At 39.0% G+C, this 23,071-nt stretch overlaps 1 protein-coding gene across 1 annotated transcript in view; it reads right to left on the bottom strand.

The window, feature by feature from the left end:
• ASXL3 (ASXL transcriptional regulator 3) overlaps window positions 1-18,608 on the bottom strand; it is a 177,435-nt gene extending 158,827 nt beyond the window's left edge. Inside the window, exon 1 of the mRNA XM_027068725.2 lies at window positions 18,392-18,608. Within this exon, the coding sequence (XP_026924526.1) occupies window positions 18,392-18,445 (54 nt within the window). The 5' untranslated portion in view covers window positions 18,446-18,608. The remainder of the gene's footprint in view (window positions 1-18,391) is intronic.
• Window positions 18,609-23,071: the final 4,463 nt, after the last annotated feature.

Below are 23,071 nucleotides of genomic sequence, written 5' to 3'. Positions count from 1 at the left end.
ATTCCACTTGATGTACTACCCACCTCAGTATTAGCCAAGTTTTCCAACCCTCTCCATCCTACCTCCCTTTCTGTCCTGTTTCTTAAACTATGTGCTGGAGGAATAAAGGCCATATTTATCAGGGCACAAAGGAAACAGAACTGGTTTCAATCAGCCGATATTTGTTGATATGAAATATGCGCTGAGTCTCTTTAAGGAGGTAATGGAGCATTAAAACTTACCTTTGCCAACAAAAGACTCTTTATGAAATCAGATAGTCCCTATTGCTTTTGAGACTTCCTCAGTCCTGATTTTACCAGTTGGGTTCTGCAAACTAGTAGGCTGGGAGCTCATTATACTATAATACCACATTTAGATGTCAGAATGAAGAAAAATGATTAGCTCTGATGTGATCAAAATATCTATTCCTTCGAAAGAAACACAAATAAGAATTACCTATTAACCAACTCTAAATTAGTGGTTACATAAAATCGTACTTAGCTTTTTCCCAGAGGTTGCCATTCAGCATTATTAAATTATGCCTGAAGATAAATTAGGCCAGATGTTTTTCTCTTAGATTCACTCAACTACAACAGGAGGCATTAGCCCCACAAAGAATCAAATCCTCCCTGCAGAAGCTATCTGTAGGAAAAGTGTTGAGAGTTCTATTAACTACTCTGACATTCAGGTTTTACGAGATAACTAAGTCTGCCATCAGGTACAAAGAACATACAAGAGAACAAACATTGGGATACTCTGTAGGTATCCTAGTGCAAAGGGGAAATAAACATAAAACACATTATCTCCATATCACTGCAATTAAAACAGGAAAATGAAAGTCTGTTTTGTGACCACAGCAATTCAGAGGTGGCCTTGCCTATGATAATTATAATTAACATGCCCCCATATAAAAGGCCAAAAAAATTAAAGATAAGGAATACACTGTGAAAATCAATGTCTCCTGCAGATAAATTGTTTCTTAATGAACAATATAATTTAATATGTATGGGACTATGCACTAATAACTACATCCCTATTTGAGCATAAGATTGGTAGAAAATGGGTAGGAAATCTGGTTTTGAGTTTTTGCTTTAGAGCACGGAAACAGATATGGTTGTGCACTGGTGAGCCGGAAGGGCTGGACAAACATTGTTCATCTGGTTTTAAGATGCATATGGTCAACACATTCCTTGTGGTGTGAATGGCCGCAGGCTTTCAAGACAAGTTTTCTTCATTTTCCCCCCTTTTCCTACATGAAGGAGTAGGGCTCAATGGGGAGTCTGTCAGCTGTCAGGAGTTTCTGTATGCTCTATCTAGAGGAGAGTGGAAACCGGTGGGAACAGCCTGAGGGTGAATGAGCCCTCAATGGAAGGGAAATGTAGACAGGAATCTCTGAGACAGACTGGGAAATATAATCCCTTAGTGGGGGTGCTCCCTCTACCAGCATTGCCCTAGGCCAAAAGAGAGAGAGAAAGAGAGAGAGAGACAGAGAGAAAGAGAAAGAAAGAGGTGTTATTACAGTGTCTGCTTTCCTCTTCTCAATGGTTTGGAAATCTGGTCATACCTTTTCAATGAAGCACAATTTGTCTGCAATTGGAAACTTGAACTAATTTAAAATGTCCAGGTGCCCTTTTTCTACCTTTTCAACTATCTTGGAATTCAATTCTCTATTAACAATAATTGTTCTACTCCTTCTGGTTAGAAACTTTTCCTCCTCAGCAGACTGATAAAATGAAAAGCAATTATTTTATAAAGCAAAAACATGAACAGAATTATCTTAAGATAGAATGTAAAAGAGTTTTCCTTGTAATGAAAATTCCCTATTGTTTACTGGTTTAAAAATATCAAAGAGTACATACTAGAGAGGATGATTTTACAAAGCAATTTCATGTAATGGAGAAGAAAAAAGGGATTTAACCTTCTTTGCCTCACTTGCCTCTTAAGCATGTAATTATGCATTTAGTGTCTCATAAACAAAGGTAAAAGGTGCCCTGCAACAAAAACACCCATTTTGCTATACAGGCTGTATCTGTCAGGATAGGCAAGGATACAAAACAAGAAGAAAAAAACAAAAGAAAAGAAAGAAAAGAAAAGAAAAAGAACCCTGAAATCTCAGTGGATTAAAACAAATGCTTATTTCTTACTCAACCTTTCTATGTCCAACCAAGAACCGGGATGACTGAAATTCCATCTTGTCACCAGCTTCTGTGATCAACACAACAGAGCAAAAAATAAGGGGAATAAAACACTAGCTGGAGGGGACAAAACAACTCACATGGTTAATGCCTAACTTCAAGGGGGCAAGAAGTGCAACCCTACCATTTGTCCCCAAGGAGGAAAAATGAAAGAACTGTGTAGCAGTCTACAGACTAACAAAATAGCCAGTCAACCATTCATTAAAGACAGAGAAAGATTGTTTCAAATAACTTAGAAGACCATCTTTTTTCTTCCCTGTAGACTCTATCCAACACAATTAAAGATAATATGAACAAACACACAGAAAAAACTGTAACAAAACACTAAAGTTTATTAAAGTCCTATTGTTTGTTTCTTCATCATCCATTTTTCTGGATGACACCTTTCATGGCTTGGGGTTGCTCTTTTCCCTCAAACTGCCTACCACTATCACCTAGCACCAAAGAGAATGAGATAAAATGTCATGAGAAGATGGAGTGGGAAGATGGGACGAATTAAGAAAAAACCTCATTCTTCACTGCAGCTTTTAACAATGGGAAAAAAATGTTTAACTTTCATGCATCTTGCATTTCCTACTATGAAGCTGAACTCAGTAAACAGTGAAGTCTGGAAAAAAAAAGGCAGAGTCACTGGAAGATTTTTAAAAATGCAGTATCTGTATTTGTTCATTCCCCCCACCTCCTGCTAGCAGTTTTTCTTATTCAGTTACTGGAAGTTGGCTTGTACAGATAGCATTAGCCAAAAAGTGACAAGATACACGTGTAAAAATTGGAGAAAGGATAAGAACTGGGAATACTTTTGCATTTGTTTAGTAGTGTCTTTCGTTCTTCTCATTCCCTAATCAAACATCCTGGTGGATTAAAGGTGTTCTTCTCTTTATACATAGTACCATCTCTGCCTAGAGCAGACCACACAAACATTAACACTCAGGACCATCACCTTCATCCAAAATGAGAAAGTATGGCCAAATTTCCACAAGACTGAGCGGGGAAAGGAGGACGTGGGGGCAAAGGAAAAGAAGAAATTTCCTGAAGTACTATCTTTGTTTCACTTAAGCTCTAGAAAAAGAGAAATGGCATTAGATGAATAAACAAGAAGTGACAGCAATAAGATTGTGATGCCCATATAATTCTACATGATATAAGGCTCATTCTGCTGATCTCATCTCAATATTCAGAGAAATAAATGAGGATTTACACTACAGAGAAGTTCGCTCTCTTTTGCTAAGCTCAGATCCTCCAAGGGTCATGGTCAACACCATAAAGAAAAGTCGGAATTTAGTTGGTGAATAAAAATATTTACTTACATCCAGAAAGTACCTGGAAGCTTCATCCAGAATTACATATTTTGTGAATTCAGATCCTAAATTGCATTAAACTATGTTATAAATGTTGTATATAGACTATTCATATCGAATGCTAAAACTGGTCTGTGAGGGAAAATAGAACAGAAACCATCTATGGTAGTTTTTAGCCTCTAAGTCAAGAAAATAAATTTCTGAGGAAACAGATGAAAGAAATCTTTAGAACCTTTGCAAAAGCTGCCTTGGCTTTAATATTTTTTTAAATATGAAATGAATGTCATAAAAATAATACCAGGACAAATGAATGAGGAAGTATTTACATTAACACACTTAAAGACCAGAGCCCCAAAACTGGGCAGATGTGGATTTGAATCACTGCTCCACTACTTACTAGCTCAGCAAGTTAACTCACCCTCTCTGTAGTAAAGACAAGAGCATTTATAATTTGTTTTCCCAGTATACTTCCCATCTGCTTTTTATTGGTGCTTTTGTGTAATTTTCCCCTGCTCCATGTGATCCTTGTGTGGCAATCAATCATGTTATCTGATCCTGGCCACTGCTGGGAGGGATGAGTACATCAGCCAAGTAGGGCATGGTGAAGACTTCCCTGGGATTAGCATTGAAATAATAATAATAATAATAATAATAATAATAATAATACAATTAATAAAGAGAGAAAGATTGATTCCTTTTATACTGGTGTGCTAAGCTTAGAGGAGGCAGGTCTGGGGTGCCAGGTACCACCTTCTCTTGCCCAAAATTTGTCTTAAACTCTGCCTGTGTATGAAGACAAGCAAGAAGAAAAACAAAAGTGTAGAGAAAGCAAATACTTTGATGGCATTCTCTAAATGTCTCCATCCACTTAGAACTGAAGTCTACCCTTGGATTTCTCAGTTATGTGAGCCTTTTTACTTAAACTAGCTTGAGTTAAATTTATTTCACTTTCAACTGAGAGAAATTCAACTAAGAAACATCCTAAGTCTAAATTTCTTCACTTGAAAAAATGTGGTTAATATTATAATGTGTCTTTGTAGGTTTGCTCTCAAGATTAAACAATATAACACATATAACAAGTTAGGGCAGTGTCAGGCCTATCAGTACCCAATAAGCATTATTTCTTACTAGCCATTATTATTAATTAGTGTCACTTTAGTAACAGCAATATTTTATGACAATTGACATACTAAGGCTTATTCCTTTGCTATACAAGATTCTTATACTCTTAAAAGGAAGCTATGACACCAAGCTTATAAATATTTTACTTATATGTAAAAGGAGGCTATTTACTCTGCAAACATTTCCAATCTTCACTGTTAATCAATGTACTAGAAAATTCTTCTGTTGGTTTGGAAGTCATAGCAAGCCTTTATAAATCATCACTGTACCTTATTAAAATCAAATACAGAAGAAGGTTACTTTTAGGCTATTGAATTCCTACTACACTACATAACTTTAAATTTATAGCAAAGTATCTCTTGGGCCCTAAGAGGGTTTTTTTTTTTTAAGTTAATTTCCCAAAGGTCAAGGTCCATATCTTATTACATTCCCAAGGCACCTAACATATTAATGGCAGGAACTGAATATTTTCCAGTGCCATTAAGCATGATGACTATCAAATTATTATCCCAAAGTAGTAAAAGGTGCTAGTGAGCTGAAAGTAGACACAGGCTTTCAAAATCCATCAGCTGTCCAGTTGATTCTTGGGAAATTTGATCCCTTCTCTAGATTGTACAGTGCCAATATAGCATGGCACAGAAATAAATCAAAGAGACATAAGTTTTATAGTTCTACAAATCTGTTGCAAACTTTTAGACTTAGCTCTAACAGCTCCCCTGAACAACCCTCTTTGACTTCTTCACTTTATTCAACTATAATCAGCAACATCTTAAAATAAGGTAGTGCATTAGGCACTCAGGAAACAATTATAAACAAGTAAACAACTAATTATAAACATTGTCACAACTACAAAGTGCTTTCAGAACACATAAAAGCTTCTCAAGGGAGACTGAAATCTGAAGCAAGCACAGGAATTTACCAGATAAAAAGAAGAAGGGGTGGGTGGAGGATGTTACACAGAGAAGAAACAACGTGAACAAAGTTAAGGGAATGTATGATAAATTCGCAGTACTTTTATATGACCAGAGAAGAAAATCAAGCAATGAAACTGGAGAAGTATGAATGAAACAAGCCTATAAGATGTTGACACAAGTGGGCTATACTCCTAAATAAAGGAAAGCTAATAAAAGTTTTTTAAAAAGTCGTACTTTGTATATATTGTATATGCCCATGTGGCAACTCCAAATTCACTCTCTGCCTTCCTCCACCCAGCTCTGTGACCCAGCAGACTGACATCTATACATTTTCTCAACAGAGATCCTTGTCCTCTGACTTCTGGATGGGTTCAGCCAACAGGAGGTCAAGTGGAGATCAGCAAATAGAAGGGAGAGAAGTCGGCGTACTGATGTGATGAGTGCCCCCAGTAGGGGTGAGGGCTGGCAGTGCTGATATCCCACTACCTCTGGTCACAGTTTGTGTCAGGCACCATTCTCTTATAATCACAGCCCACATCACTGCAGTACCTACTCCCTACTCTTTTTGGTCCCTCAAGTCTAAGGGGAGTGACAGCCTCTTGCTGGTGATATCCCTGATTTGCCTCACCCTGATTTGTTCTTTTCTTTAACTGTGCCCTAACTTTGCTTAATCACCCCTTTAAGATAATGCCATCTGTTTCCTACAGAAACTAAGTCAGCCTCAAGGGGTACCATAAACCAGTTTCACCTTTAAAGAAGCAGTTATGGATGCAATAAGAAGAATAATTCTGAGTGGAGGCAAGCCCGTAGTCAGTGAAATCAGTTACAAGGTTGTTACAGCCACTTAATGAGAAAAGGAAAACTACCAGGCATGAACATTAACCGGCATCTTCTAATGTCAAAACTATACTAAGTACGTTATACACATTACCGTATTTAAATATTCCAACCACTCTTTTATGTTATTCCCTTTTAATACACAGTGGAAAAATTGGGAAATGTTAAATAATTTGCCCTAAGTCAAATACATAGTAACTGGCAGAATTGAGACTGAAACATTATCTGCCTGACTTTCAGGCCTGTCATTACTCTATATTCTTTTCCTAACCTATATATGCCTGTATCAAAGTAAATTACAGTGGAAACGGATATAAGTGTAGGATGTAAGAACAAGGATTTGAAGATTTGAAGAAAAGGAGGTAGAACTGTGGAACTCAGTGATTACTGGATAAAAGGGAAAAAATACAAAAAGGAATTAATGATGACAAGAATGTTTCTGTCTTGAACAACTGTGAGGATGGCTTTCCCTGAGAGATGAGAGGAAGAGCAGACTTGCTGGGAGTAGGAGGTGGTGAAGAAATAAGGCATTTGTTTTTAATCTTGTTGACTTTATCACTGCTATGAAGACACAGATGGAGAGGTTTCCACCATGGTACTGAAGAGGCCATATACACCTTTTCATCAGTGCCTAATAACTGAGGTGTAGATACAGGAGCCAGAGTCTGACAATTAAATGCATCTGCCTGTGATTTGAATCTTGAACCTGGATGCACTGGCAGCAATGGCAGTGTCCTATGACAATGCTAAGTCACAGTGGTGACCATTAATGATGCCCATAGCAATATCCCAACTAGGCTATTCTTGTAGCATGACTGTGTGTGTGTCTGCTACCCAGCCTCTATTGATCCTTGCCTATTTTTCCAGCCTGGTGTTTGGATCTTTCTGAATAATTACATGAACTACTTTATGGTTTCCAAAAGACTCTTTTCTACTTAAGTTACCAAGACTTGCTTTCTGTTTCTGTTGCTTTCAACCTTTAATTCTGACTGATAAAGTTCACACATTCATTGCTGTATCTTGTTCAGTATTATGGAGGTCCTTTTTGCTTTGTTCTTAAAGCATTTCCAAACCATAAGCTGAATATACTAAACTATTAGATGTTGAGTCAACTCTCAAAGATTTCAAAGAATTCATGATCTGGTGGGGATGCAATGCAAAAATTAAGTTTCTGTACTACAACATGATTAAAATTTTAAAACATAAAAAAGCACAAGTATACTCTAAAATACACACACAAACAAATACACACACAGTATCATGGAAAATAAATAAATCTATCCAAAAACACTTAAGATAGAGTATTAAAACTACAGAACTTCAAGGATAAAGAGAACTTGCAAGAACTCCCAGACACAAAGCATATCACTTCTTAAAAACTAACAAACTCACCTCAGCCACAGTATCACAACCACTGACACAAGAACATAATGAAGAAACATTTCCAAAATATTAAGGGTAAAAACTGTCAGTTAAGACTTTTGTAACTAGCTAAATTATCACTCAAAGGTGACAACATTGTACCTTTTAGTTTTTTCCTATCAAGTTCTCTACTTTTATTTTAATAAAAGATGTGCTGAGGGGCACCTGGGTGGCTGAGTCGGTTAAGTGTCTGACTCTTGATTTCCGCTCAGGTCATGATCTCAGGTCCATGGGTTCAAGCCCCCGCATTGGGGAATCTCTGTGTCTCCCTCTCTCTTTACCCTTCCCCCTTTCTTTTTCCCTCTCTCTCTGCGCCTTCCCTACTCTCTCTCTCTCTCAAAATAAATAAATACTTAAGTTTAAAAGAAAAAAGATGTGCTGAGCTGTGTTAGAGATCGCTTTTTGAACTGTAATCTACATATTTGGGGGATAATCTTCCTAAAGGCTGCTCTTGGCCACTTTTATACACCCAATCTGGACTGTGTTCAGATTAAATTTATGAGGATAGGAAAGATTTAGGGAGAGAGTATGAATTACAGGGAGAGAATGTAGCAATTTGCTCATGGTTCTCTTTTTTAATTCTTATAACTTCATGGGAGTCTATAATTTCTTCAAAATGTTAAAGTATAATAAAAAAAGATTTCTTAAGGGGTGGGCAAAACAAAAACATTTCAGATATACAAAGACTGTTAACAAACCCAGAGCCCCTCATTAAAAAAAGGGGGGGGGTGCCTGGGTGGCTCAGTCGGTTGAGCGTCCAACTTCAGCTCAGGTCATGATCTCACAGCTTGTGAGTTCCAGCCCCACATAGGGCTCTGTGCTGACAACTCAGAGCCTGGAGCCTGCTTCAGATTCTGTGTCTCCTTCTCTCTCTGCATCTCCCCCACTCGTACTCTGTCTCACTCTCTCTCTCAAAAGTAAATAAACATTAAATTTTTTTTAATCTAAAAAAAGGCTGTTACAGGAGGCAATTTACCAAAAAAAAAAAAAAAAAAAAAGAGAAAGCATGATTCAAGAAATAGAGTTGAGCACAGAGGCAGATAAAATGTTGAAAATTCACTTCCTCTTGATAAATTTAATTAACTACCTCTGTTGTGTTTTAAAAGAATACAAAATAAATCTACATAAGGTAGTAGAAGTTAGAACATTTGTTGTGATGTATACTGGACATGTGAAATTCTTCATGTTATGAGGAAAAGCAATCACAATTGTTTCCAATATTGAAAAGGGCTTCCTATGACCTGTTGTTCTTTAACATGAAGATAATCACAAGAGTTTTTAAGCAGAGGAATGATTCAGTAAGATCAGATCTACTAGAAAGAGAAATACAGCCTCTGCAAGATTTTTAAAAGTAGAGACAAAATTAGTTGGAAGGTCAGAACTATGTAAAATTTAGTGAATGAAAAGAGGAAGAGCTAAATGTGAGCTATAATTAAGACAGAATTTACAACTCCCTGCAGACACCATATGTTTAGGTACACATAGATAAGTTTCCCCCATCCCAGACAAGAATGCGGTCACATTTCTCTTTGTGTGCCCAACGTACACTTTTGTGGGAAGTATCTAATAAATGTTTGTACTAGATACATTTCATCTAAAGTCTCCAGAATATGTGGAGATACACAAAGGATTTGTTAATATAAGTCCAAAATATAGGGAAAGCTCAAAGATGGAGCTCTCATCATGAGAGAGCTGCCACCGAGGAAGGGTTAGATGGCCAAAGGAGAGGAGGAAAATGAAAATAAAAAGGAGAGGGAAGGCAGCATTCTGAGATACACCAACACTAAAGCGGACACTGAGAGAAGGAGAAGCAAGCAAGCCTAAGAATAGTGATGGAAAGAGAACAAGGAGAGTATCAGAGAGGTTTGTTGCAAAATGACTTAATTTAATTTCTTGGATTGTTTTAAAAGAGACAAGAAATTAAACAGAAAGGATTTAGGAAAAGACTGCTCCTGGTTGCAAGAATTTGAAGATATAACATATTTTCAAGTAAAGAGATTTTCTTATAAATACTTTTTAAAATAAGATCATCTATTGTGTGCGCCTGGTGGAGGGAAGTTTAGGCTGGAAGGGGTGATTTGGTCTTTGTCCTGTTTTGGCAGAGAGCTCCCAAAACCTTGGAATTTCTTGTGTTGAGAATGATAAAAGGATCTTTCATGACGCTAATGAGGTACCTCCTGGAAAGCACCTAAGGATGGGGTCTGGTTGGCAATAGAGCCAACCGTATGATTAGAAGGTTGGAACTTTCAGTTCCACCCCCTGACCTTGGGGAAGGGAACAGGGGCTGGAAGTCGAATCAAGTGCCAATGACCAATGACTTAACCAATCGTGACTATGTACTGAAGCCTCCAGGAAAACCCAAAGGGGCAGAGTTCGGAGAGCTTCTGGGTTGGTGAGCACGTGGAGACGGAGAGTGCCTCACCTGGAGAGGCAAGGAAGCCCCAAGCTCTTTCTCCATATCTTAGCCTATGCATTTCTTTCATCTGGCTGTTCCTGACTTACATCCTTTATAATAAACCAGTGATCTAGTAATTAAAATGTTTCTCTGAGTTCTGTGAACTGTTCTAGCAAATTAATCTAACCTGAGAAACAGGTCATGGGAAGCTCTGATTTACAGCTGGTTATAAGTACAGGTAGCAACTAGACTTGCAACTGGCCTCTGACATCCATGGAGTCATTGGAACTTCCAGTCTATAGTCGGTAGGTCCGTCAGAAGCACAAGTAACAGCCACCGGGACTTGCTCTTGACTTCTGAAGGGGGTAGGGGACAACGCTTACAGGACTGAACCCTTAACCTGTTGAATCTGATGGTGTCTCTGGATAGATAATGCCAGAACTGAGTTGAATACTCGGATACCCTGATAGTGTCTGAGAATTGCTTGTTGAATGTGTGAGGATCTCTTCCCTCACTGAAACTGAGTTTCAGAGCACTGAAAGGGCATCATACAGAGTCCTGACGGTCCAGACAACAACTCAGTTATTCAGCCTTGTCAACAAGGTCTTGACAGGAGTGCCTGGTTAACTCAGTCAGTTAAGCATCTGACTTTGGCTCAGGTCATGATCTTATGGTTTGTGAGTTTGAGCTCCATGTGGGGCTCTGTGCTGACAGCTCTAAGCCTGGAGCCTACTTCAGATTCTGTGTCTCCCTCTCTCTCTGCCCCTCCCCCACCATGCTCACGCTCTCTCTCTAAAATAAATAAGCATTAATTTTGTTTTTAAAAAAAGGTCTTCATATATGTACAAATTATATATGCAGTCATTTACCTTTGACATTAAAAAGAAACTAAGAATAACCAATGGCTTCACTATATCATGCATTCTCTATGACTGATCTGGAAAATAAGCCCAAAGATCCTACCTCAATTTCTAACTCTTTGAAACTGTAAAATAGGTTCTAATGCCTTATAGTTAACAAAATCTTTGAAATGTCATGTCTTCTGAATAAGGTGAAGAGGGTCCATCCTATTTTCCCTCCCTTAAGTCATAAATAATATATTCAGAAATCAACAACCACATAACTGAAGAATAGAACCCTTGTCAAATAGCAATTTTGGAATTCTCTTAAACATCATTACATAGTTTTTCATGGACTAACTTATGCTAAAGACATGCAAAATAAACCCATGATAAATAACTATTATAAAATAAATTATACATCTATATACCTAGAAAAATTTTTTGCAAGTTCTGTGTCCACTAAGTATAGATTGCACTGCCTTGCAAGATTCCTGAGGTTCTAAAAGTTCCACCCAAGACTAAGGTCTTGGATGTCATTTAAGTTATACATTTTAGCTATTAAAGCCAATGTTCTGACAAGCCCTTTGGCTCTAACCCCAGGGCATGCATTTGCCTTAAACCACATAAGAATGTGTCAGAGGGCTATATGTCAATCAACCAGGAGAAGTGCCTATTCCCAATTTAATGTTGTCAGTTGCTGACATTAAAACCAGCAACAGTTAATTGTTACCCCTTCAAGTGGGAATACTGAGGGGAGAAGAGAGGTAGGTGTCTAAGTTCAGGCTGATAAAGCTGTTAATTGCTACCCTTTTATGTAGATTTGTTTAATAATGAAAACAATGTGGCTAATCATATAATGTTTCTATTTGTTCCCCAAGGGCTCTTCAGGGAAAGTTTCAATCCGGGCTAGATTTCCACAGCTACCAACTGTGCAGGGACAAAAGCAGAACAATCAAGGCACTCAGTGCTGGCAAATAGCTGAAAGTGGTTCTATACAGATGCCCCTCCTCCTTGCCCTATCAGAAAGGAGCCAGGATCTGCTATAGACAACCTTTGCAGGAGGGGTGCCGGGAGGATTTTAAATTATAAATTAATGATAATAATAATTTTGTGCAGATACTTAATGAAAAGGAAAGAGAGAGAGAGAAATGAAAAGCAGGCAATCTGAAAAGCAGGAAATAATAAGTCTGATGTAGGCTTGGATCCTCCCTATGTCTCCATGCAACAAATCAGTTAAATTCACATCATTTAAAGTGCCTGTGTTAGTTTCTACAAATCAGAGAGACACGACACAGTATTTTTTTTTAATCCTGTGCCAGCCTTGCTCCTCATAGACAGGGTGATGATATTGAGCATATCATTAAACCACACATTTGGAGACTGAGTTACTGAAATAACCCTAGCTACCTACTGATCTCAAGAGACAGTGCCCTGTGTATGTTTTCTACAAACGGAATGCATATTACTCACTGATGTTTACTTTGCATCATTTGGCAAAGGCAATGGACAGAATAAAGTTGTGTTATTTGAAATAAAATATTTCTAACATCAATTTTGTTTTCAGACTCTATTATCAAGTAACGGAAGCATTCAGAGACATTCCCAGACCACTGGTGTCCCCTCTCTGTACAAGAGACAGTCATTCTATTTTGTGTTTTTGAAAAAAAAAAAAATCCTACTTCTAGCACCTATCGCACCAGCCCCATGCAACAACTTACAGGGTCCAACTGTCCTAAAATCACTTGCAAATCCCCTCCCCCCAATCTGGCCACAATGTAATTTTCAACTTTATTGAGTGCCTACCCTCTCAAGTCTTCAGATATTTCTAGACTTGTCTGCGCGTTGCCTCCTGAACCCGTCCTCTGGCCTGCGGGGCTCTCTTCTTAGAATGTGCTCCTCTCATGACCTGTTCAATCTTACTCATATTTCAAGGACAAGCCCAATTTCACCTAATCCGCTAAGCCTTCTGCAGTCACCTCATACCACACGGCTTCTCCCTTCTGTGAATCTGTAAACTAGCACCTGCTTGATCATTCATGTGACACCTACAGATGGTGTCTGCACAGTCTTCCTCCAGTGTTCCTCGTCTCCTCTACTGAACTCAACACTCCTTGAAGATGTGTATCTTCATACCCTCCCTAGCATTCGAGCTGCCTATGGAGAAACCCTCAAAAAGGTTAGGGACCATACCTCACATTCCCAGTGCATTTCAGTGAAAGTTGACACTATTACACAATTAAACATTAAACTTCATTACTTTGTAAGTTTGCTTTTCGCTGGTGAAATTCCTTTACAGGTATGACTCTACAAGTCTAAAAGTGACAGCATGCCAAGAGTCCATTTCTGACATCCGAGGAATCATCTGCTACCAAAGAATTTCTTGAAGAAGAGAAAAACTTAAGAAACAATCAATTCTTAAAATTCCCTTTCATGTCAGCAGGAAATAAAAAATTAACAACCTAAACACTAGGCCTAAGTTCACATTTCTCATTTATTTCAAACACGTTTTTCCCAACTGGAAACTCAAAACCGGCAGAGAGACTGCTAAACTCTTTTCCATCTTTCAAATTGCAAAACGAAAATTTAGGTTCCACATCTGAAAGAAGAGATGATGAGATGCAAACATAAAGAGATGATGTTACATGTACGGATGATAGAAAACAGCTGAATCAAACCAATGGAAATGTAAGCGAATGAAAATAAAACTCCATTTGCCAAATACGTTAGCCAGGCTCATAAACCAATAATCACCGTCACGATTACGCTCATGTGCACCTTTGGGGCTTACCTCAGATCACAAGTCAAAACGTTCTCAACTGTGAAGGCCTGATCAAAACCTGAAATCTAAGCACCAGCAGCACAGTGAGAAAATGCCAAAACCAGTACCAATGCTCTCTCCTCCATCCCATGTTCATCATTCCTGAATAATTATATTTATTTCTAAAACACAAAGACAAAAGACAAGGCAACCAGTTAAGTTAACAATTATGAATTGTTTTCTATTTTAACAGCTACCAAAGCCATTTGGCTTTATTTCACAGAAACCCTAAGAGTTTATTTAGCATATAATGCATTATGCAAAAGAATGTCTGTGTAAAGATTCACACAGATTTCCTTTAATTAATAACCCCCACTTAATTTTTAATAGAATATGATTTACAAAATTTCAATTTACTTAAAACCTTCAGTAACTCTGCTATGGCATAAAGAGATATGTATCTGTTTTCTCCTAAGAATGAGGCAAATTTGCCATTAAATTTTTTTCCCCAAAGGTCACCTTGAACTACAAAAAAAAAAAAAAAAGCCCTACTAATAGTCATTATCTTTGGGAATGTACCTAAACTACAAGCAAATAAATCAGCCATGTTACCAAGCACAAAGCTATTGAAGATTGTTAAGATTTATTTTCAGGTGCCAGTGAGACTAAACAAAGATTGTAAGGAATGAAACAAACAGAAGAAACCCAGGGAACAAATTAATACATTGAATCATTATCTTACCAGCAGCATTCCCTATAGAACAAAGTGATGAAACTATTAAAAAGCACTTCTCAAAGCAACAACATTTTCGCATGTCAAAAAAAAAAAAAAGAATTAACCTAGAATAAATATATAAATAACAGTATGTTCTGTGTTAAGCCAGTAACAAAGAAACCCCTTAGTGTAGTAAAACAAAGTCTTGTCAAATCCCCATTTTTTACAAAGAAGCATGAAGATCCTTTCACAATGGTTTAAACTGTATTTATAGTAACAGAGTGAAGACTTGAGATAAAAGTCAAAAGGATTAAAGTCAAAGCCCCAGCTCGACATGAGTTATGGTTTTGATTTTTATTCTTATTGTGGTCTACAAATATTAAGACAGAAGATACTTCCATGTGATTGTGGGATCCTCTGAGACTCTATAACCTTAGAAGAGCAGATAAAACGAATAAAAATGCATCTGGTTTGGGAGCAGCCTCCATATTAAATGGCAATGCGCAAAGTAACCACCACAACTGCAGAAGGCTGAGGGGGAGTGGGGAGGCTGAAGGCTGAAATTTCTGCAATTGATGCAGGGCAGGAAAAAAAAATGAAAAGAAGAAAGAAAAGAAAAAGAGAAAAAAAAAGATGTGGTATTACTGCTTTAAAATGGCACCCTGTTAATAATCACGACATTCCTGAAAATACAGAAAAATTATACTACCATTCCTTCTTTCCTGAGCTAAGCAAGCTCACCACATACACACACTACATACTTCTGCAAGAAAACTGGTAGGGCTTGATAGCTGCATCTCTATCTAAAGCAAAATCCCTGGAGTTGCCACTCAGAGTTTGCAGATTTACGAACCACACACTTTTCTCACAAAGAAAGAAAACAAAATTTCTGTTGTCGACTGGAAGTTCTTACTCTACAGAGAACCATTCTTCTTCCATATTTTTTTTCTTAAAAATGAATGCAAAACTACATTTAAACATAAGCTTTTGGTCACAGTTCAAAAAATGTATTTTGCATTTCCTCTCCCGAAACCCTCTCTTTCAAGATAATCTCTCTCTCACGCACACACTCCAGTAGGAGATATATATTATATACTGTATGATTGGAAGGTTATTCTTAATATTAATTTGGATACTCTCTCCTTTCAGTTCCTATATTGCAAGAACCACATGCATATTTTCCGTTCATCCTTAGTCTCTACTTTTAAAATCAGACACCTGGTTTAACACTTGATGTCTCGAGAAAAGGCTAAAAGTCCTTAATAACAACAACCACAGCAAAAGCAGCAGGGGCAGTGTAAAATATGTAATGATAGTATTTTTATATCACAGAAATGCCCTCCCAAAAGGCATTACTTTTTAAATGAGTGTAAATTAAAACTATAATTATAAGAGTAAAAATGGTTTTCATGCAAGTTGGTAAGAGAGTTTAAGTCTATATGTATTCATATAATCATAAAGAAAATACTTAAAAGTCACAATTGCCCAAATGGATCCTTTTCTCTTTTATTCACGAAGTAAGCTAAGAATGATCATAAAGCCACAATTACAAATCACAAATTCCTGAGAAAGATATTTCCGGTACAATTACTTGCTATTTCATTCAGTATTTTATTTCAACTGTCACATTTTGAATACATACACATTTGTGCAACTACCAGGGGAAAAATAACTTGAACCAAATTGAAAAATTACCATAACTACTAGTTCAATATGTCTGGTTAAAATAGAGACATCTGGTCTATCATTAATTCTTTTGTGTTGATGACTCCTAGTGTGTCTTTTCCCATCAATGAACTTTGCAAGAGGAAAAGGCAACTTTTAACAAAAAGATGAGACTCAAAAATCCATCTCAAGATTTATCAATACAGATCTATTATGATTAGATCAAATAAAGCACTGTCCTTTCAGGAACAGTAACAAATACTGTTGAATACAAATGGTTAGCTTTAAATTCCATCAGAATAATGTTATTTATTAAATAATTCTCTGCAAGCAGATATAGGTAATTCATGAATCATTATTTTAAAATATTTATAAGTCAACTCTTTCGCTTGTTTAAAACACATACACTGAAGCTCTATAATAATACTTGATTGCCACTCCAAGGAAACTGAATAATGCATTTTCAGAAGCCCTGCAAACCCCCACACAATTCTGAATTAATGGCTGAGCAAACAATAAGTAATGTACTATGCTCTAGCAAAAATTCAGTGATAACATCAATCTGGCATCTACTTAACACGTACTGCTTACTTTTCACATATTCCTCACAGATAAGTTTCCTTTCCCAGATGCAGTTCATTAGACAATGACTATCACCTGCCCATTCATCCACAGACAGTGAGTGATTCAGTAATTAACACAATCACAGATAAGGGGAGAAATCATAACATACACTACTACAAATTAAGAGATGAGGTAAAGGGGCCTAGCCACTCCAGTTTCCAATAACTAGACTGCAATTAAAAAGGACTTTTGTCACTTCTTCCTAGGGTAATAGGGTCAATTATTTAAAACCCCTTGCTCCAATCCAGAGACAAACCACTAAGGCCCTTCAACCAAACTCAGATAATTACTTTTGACAAATGTTCTCCTTGAGCATGATGTAGTTACTCAAAAGCTTTAAAACAAAACAAAACAAAAAACAACCCACAGTCATAGTAAAACAATCTTTACAAAGTCAACCCAATAACATGTTCTTTGGTCTCGCCCCCCTCCCGCCCCCCCCCCCCCATATTGCATGCAGTCTGCCTTCTTTCAGCCAATTTATAAAAGATAGTAAGTTGCTAAGTAAATATTTAATTTATGCAGCTGAAACCCTGAAAGGCTGAGCTTCAAATGTAATGCTTTGCATTCCCGTGAGGCACACAGTACAGAAATATCCTTTTTAAAAATCCGTTTACAGCTGTCCTTTAAAAGAAGAAAAAGAAGAGAGAGAAAGAAAAAAGAAAGAAAGAAACCCACACATACACATGCATCAAACCAAAGACGCCGACGCCCCTCTGCCAACCAGCATTTCTATAGAGACATTCTTTCGATGATTAAAACGTAAGCTCCGAAAGGTTAAAGAAAAGCAGCCAAGTAACACCGCCCAGGAAGCCAGCATTAAAACACACCTAGCTGCACACTCTTAATAACCTCCCACTACAAATGACACTGACCCAACTTCACCAAACACACACACACTCGCCCGACACACACACTCACAAATTGCACACACGTGCACAGAATGTACACACAAACATCGAGCAGAACACAATACCTACAAAACACAAACGAACTTGATCCACACAAAACATGCACGTATCAGTGTGCATACATAATGCACACGACGCGGCACACGGACACGCACGACCTAGCCCACATGCACACGCCCCACAAGTCCGTGTCGGACACACACCGTGCATGCACGTGTAAAATGTATGAACTCACAAACGCCGAACACACACACACAGACCGTGCACAGAGAGTTATTGATGAAATTCCGGGAGGTGGAGGGGCCGGGAGGGAGTGGTAATTGCCACACAAAGGTCTCCGGAGCGGCAGAGAGGGAAGTCGAGCGGGCCGAGCGCTCGGAAATTCACCCGTGGCGAAGGCACAGCCGAGCCCCGAGAGCGAAGTACCGGGAGAAGTGTCCCGGGCGGTCCCGGGCGCCGCTGGCGCGGGGCTCCCCGAGATAATCGCTGCGCCCCTCCGCGCGCGCACGCACACACACACACACACACACACACACACACACACACACAGGGGCCCCTGGGCGAGCCCACTCCCGCAGAATAACAAAGAGCAGGAGCCCGGCGAGCGGGCGGCGGCTCGGGCTGGAAGTGGCCGTCTCCGCCGCCGCGGGCCGGCGCGGGGCGAGCAGCGGGGCCGGCGGGACGCGCGGGCGGCGGGCGGGGGGCGGTACGTACCAGGCGGGCAGCCTCGGCCCAGGTGCGGTCCTTCTTCTTCCTCTTGTCTTTCATGTTTGCATCTCATTGATGGTTCTGATGATGACGTGGGGGATTCCACGGGGTGCTCGGGGTTCGGGCGCGGAGACAATGACCCAGTGACCCGGTGACCCGCACTCGCTCCGCGGGGGGAGGCGCGCGGGCGGCGGCGGCGGCGGCGGCGGCGGGTGGGAGGGATGGAGCGAGGGGGTGGGGTGGGGTGGGTGGGGGCGCGCGGGCGGCGGCGGCGGCGGCGGCGCGCGGCGGGCGGGCGGGCCGGGGGCGGGGGCTGGGGCGGCGGCGGCGGGGCCGGGGACAGGGGCGGGGGCGGCGCCGGCCGGGCTCGCTCGTGCGGGGCTCGCGCTGCGCCGCCGCCGCGGCCGCCGCGGTGACAGCTCCGGGGATGCTTCGCTCGGCCCCGCTCACAACAATACACTCTGACGTCACGGGGAATGGCGACGCGGCCGCACACTCGCCGCGCTCACACTCGCCGCGCTCACACTCGCCCTCTCGCGCGCGCACACCCGCGCACACTCGCCGCGCGCCCCCCACTCCAGCCACGCCCTGAAACCCTCGCGAGACCCCTCTCCCTCCAGCCCAGCCCCCCAAGTCCACGGGGCGCTGCCCGCTGGGTGCAGGCCGTGGCCCCGGGGCCCGCGAGGGCGGAGAACCGGAGACACGGTAGCCTTTGGAACTTGTGTACAAGTCCGTTCCGCAACTCGAGGCTTCTGTCCTGTGCGCTCACACTCACTCACACGCACACACACACACACACACATTCTCACATACTCACTCCGCACTACTTCCCTCTGCTGGACTCTTTTAACCCTTTTCTGCTTGGCTGGGTGGATTCCCAGAGCCTTGCTGCAAGGGTACAAAACCAGCCTCTTAACAGAACTCATATCGAATGTGCAACTTGACTCAAAATTAACCATCTACATGGTCTTAAACAATGCAAGACCAGAGAGATGTGGCCGTGGAGCGGTGCCTTGCTGTGCCTAAGCGCTAATTATGTTTAAATATCGTACGGTCATCATCCCATGGCGTAAAACGTGAGGCATATGTAAACAACGGCACAGCTAACGCTTGCGTGTTTTTTAAATTATTTATAATTGCCGGGTTTGGGATGCATGAAGAGTTGGGTTGTTAACCTTGTTAGCGAACTACAAAATGTTATGTTAAGACTTGAAAGTTTATTATAACCTTTCCAACTTCTTAGACCACTGGTAAATTGTTTAGGTCAAGAAAATTACTGTTAAGCAAAGAAAAAAAGGGGTCCTATGACCTACACATTAATTTTGCGTGTATTTATCTTAAGTATCTAAAAAACAAAGAGGGCACTCATACTGGATTATTTATGTAAGGTTATATCCTAAATGTGATAATAATGGTATGTAAATAGTACTTGAAGTTTTTTCATATACATTATCTCATTTGACCCTTTCAAAACAAGGCGCTCAAACATAGATCTTTATGTCTACTGCACGGAGGAAGTGAAACTCAAAAACATCACGTTGCACGTGAGATCTCTTGCTAAATCAGTTTTAAGAACCGAACCCAAATCTTTTGACCCTACTCCCATGCTGTTTCTATTACTCTAAACTTCAATACTTAAAAATAAATACCCCTAACTAGAAATGAACATCTACATCTACTGAAAAAACATATGCCCAAGAATGAGAACGATACTAGTAAGGTGATTCCTTTGAGAATAGTGTCAAATGACTGAAGTAATAGAAATGTTCAATTACTAAAAATTAAGCAGAGGCCGTTCACAACCGTAAAGAGCTGATTATTTTAATTCTTTTAAAATATTTACTTTATTAATTCATTATAATAGGAAAAAGCTATGCATCCTTTGAAGGAAACATCTCAAAATTACCTCCAGTTTCCTACTTTCTTTTTTTAAAAGGATTTAGAGAACACACTGAAGTTATCCCTAGGGGAAAAATTTACCCATGCAATTTGCATAACTCTATCCAGGTGTATTATATTTTTACTTTACATTTCAAATATATTAAATTTGAATCACGTTCACATCTGCTTTTATTTTCAACAATTCTCTTTATAACTAAAGTAATTGATACATTTCAAAGTACTCTCATGCTAATGTTTTTTCTTCTATTCAGAAATACCTATTTTAAGCAATCAGACCATAGCATATAATTTGTTATTTTCAGTGAAATAGTGCTTAATAAAAAGTTTTGCAGCTAGCTAAAGGAAAATACTTCTTCACTTCCTTTGTGGTAACTTATTATTCTTTAATAAACAATTCTGGTTATCACAGAAGAGAACATATATCATCCCCCTTAAGCGATGTAAATTGATTATACGTTAAAAAAAAAAAAAAACCTAAAACTAAATGCTGTTATTCGTGTACCTGTTCTTTGACATGAGCTAAATATAAATAATCAATATTCTGAAGACTCTTAGATTCTATCTCTACTTTTGGATATTTGAGTATAAATAGTCTGTGGTAGGTATGTCCACTTAAAGACTTGTGTTCTATGCCAAAATAATTTTTTTCACAGAGCACCAGAACAGAGGTGGGCCACCATTGTCTCGAAGTTGTTGCTGTTGTTATATTCCTTTCTTCTACATTTACATTTGCACATCAGGCCATACTTTTCCTTATGACAATCTCTCAATAAATGTAGTGGAAGGAAGGAGCATATGAATCCATTACAGTTCTTTTACAGTTTAGTAAATTATATGAGTATCTTTTTAGAAGGTAGAAAATAGTGAATGTCACAAACGTACAAGTAAAATTATGTGAAAATTAAGAAAAATAACTCTCCGCTGTGGACATTAAAGAAGGCTTTCAGAAAGAGATGTCCTTTAGAATGGGATTTGAAAGATGGGAAGGATTTGAACATTCACATTTGTAGGCCAGGGGAGCAGCTTTTCCAAATAAAGTGCAGTAAAAGTCAGAACAATTTAGAACTAGAAATATGCTCAAATGGGTAGATGAAATATACCAAGTGGTGCTGGCATTCATTTCAATTTCATATAAGATCACTTGTATTTTAAGAACCCTTCCTTAAAATGAGGAGGAATAACACAAAGAACAGAGGTTCCAGTGAGAACTGCCCTATAGATTCTTCCTTTTCTGAGCTCTCCATCCAATTAGACAGAATAGGGATAGCTCCAAAGTTCATTTGGGATGTAACAGCTCCTTCTCTGCATTACCCAGCTTTCTTTATTCCCATTCCTGCTTTTAGATTAAAAATTCAACAATTCACACTCCCGTTGTGCATGTCTGCCTTCACCAATCCCAGCAGACCTTTTCATCTCCAGGAACGTTATTTTTATATTACGAGATGTGTACCAATTGATAAAGACTCAATACCAACCAAACCCAAACAGTAATAAATATCAATTTATATAAGACAAAATACAGGTGATGCTGTGTGGGATAAGGGTTAACGGTCATATGAGACTCCAATACTAAGAGAAGAGAGACCTAAGAATTTGGGGATGGAAGTATCAGGACTGGTCTCAGGAAATACAAGGTTTTACCATGAATCTTCATCAAAGTGTTGACCAAATATGAGGGAGTTGAGGCATGTTGCAGTCAGGAATAAGAGGCAGGGTTTGCTTTCATTGCCAACCCACACACCCATTGCATGTGGAAGTCTAGAATTAATGGAAGTCTCTTCCCCCCTTCCCCCCCCCCCCCACATGCCAGCCAGCAGCACAATATGGAACAGAAGGTGGGGTGGGAAAGTAATAACAAAAGTTGAGAGGAGAGAACGAGGCAAGGGTTGCCAGGGGATGGAAGAGTTCTTCAGTGGTCTTGATAACCATGTAACCTGAGTTTTGTTTCTGAAATATATTTATTATGTATAAGCTGAGAATCTCTGAATTCTTCAAATAAGAACATTTAATAAACTTATTTTTCCTAAACATCTATTGTTAATGATCAATTAGGATCTCACTTGTCTGGAAATTCCATGAAGGTGGACACCTTGTCTACTTTGTCTGCTACCCAATTCATTGAATTTCTAGCACGAAACAAATTACTTGTCATCATCTGGTCCACAATAAATATTTACTGAATAAAAAAAATAAGTGATTGGGAATTTAGTAAATTGATCCCTTTTATTGTAAATACAAGTCCAGTCAATCAAAATCTATTTCTTTTCCTCATCATAGCAAATGTTTTCTTTTTCTGTCCCTCTCCTATATTTCACTGAGCAGATCAGGAGTAATACAAAGCAAGGTGAAATAAAGCCAAATATCAGCATTATTAATTATATATAGTCAGATATTACTGAGTGGAGCTCCTAAAGGCTAATGAATTATGACCTTGTTTCTCCTTTTCTAATCCTGCAGATGCGATGTAATGCACTTTTCAAGGCTCTCAATATATTCAAAGTCAGTTTATACTATGAATATAAACATTAGCTGCACTCAGGAACATACAGAAGTGTTTTAACACTATTATCTGAGACTAATTTTATCAAAACTCATGGCAATTTTTCCACTAGGAAATAAGTGGATTAACTGTGATTATTTTGTTTCTTTACTCGAAATCTACAATAGTTCAATATGCTGAGATTTTAGTGCACTATAATTATATACACGTAGCTAAAAAGAAAAAAACCACTTGTGAATTTTCTTCAAAACTTTTCTGTAGCTGATTTTGTTTGCATTCTCAAC

The sequence above is a fragment of the Acinonyx jubatus genome, chromosome D3 (genome assembly GCF_027475565.1).
Source record: "Acinonyx jubatus isolate Ajub_Pintada_27869175 chromosome D3, VMU_Ajub_asm_v1.0, whole genome shotgun sequence".
In the NCBI taxonomy this organism is placed as follows: domain Eukaryota; kingdom Metazoa; phylum Chordata; class Mammalia; order Carnivora; family Felidae; genus Acinonyx; species Acinonyx jubatus.
This window is presented reverse-complemented; position numbering and strand designations above follow the sequence as displayed.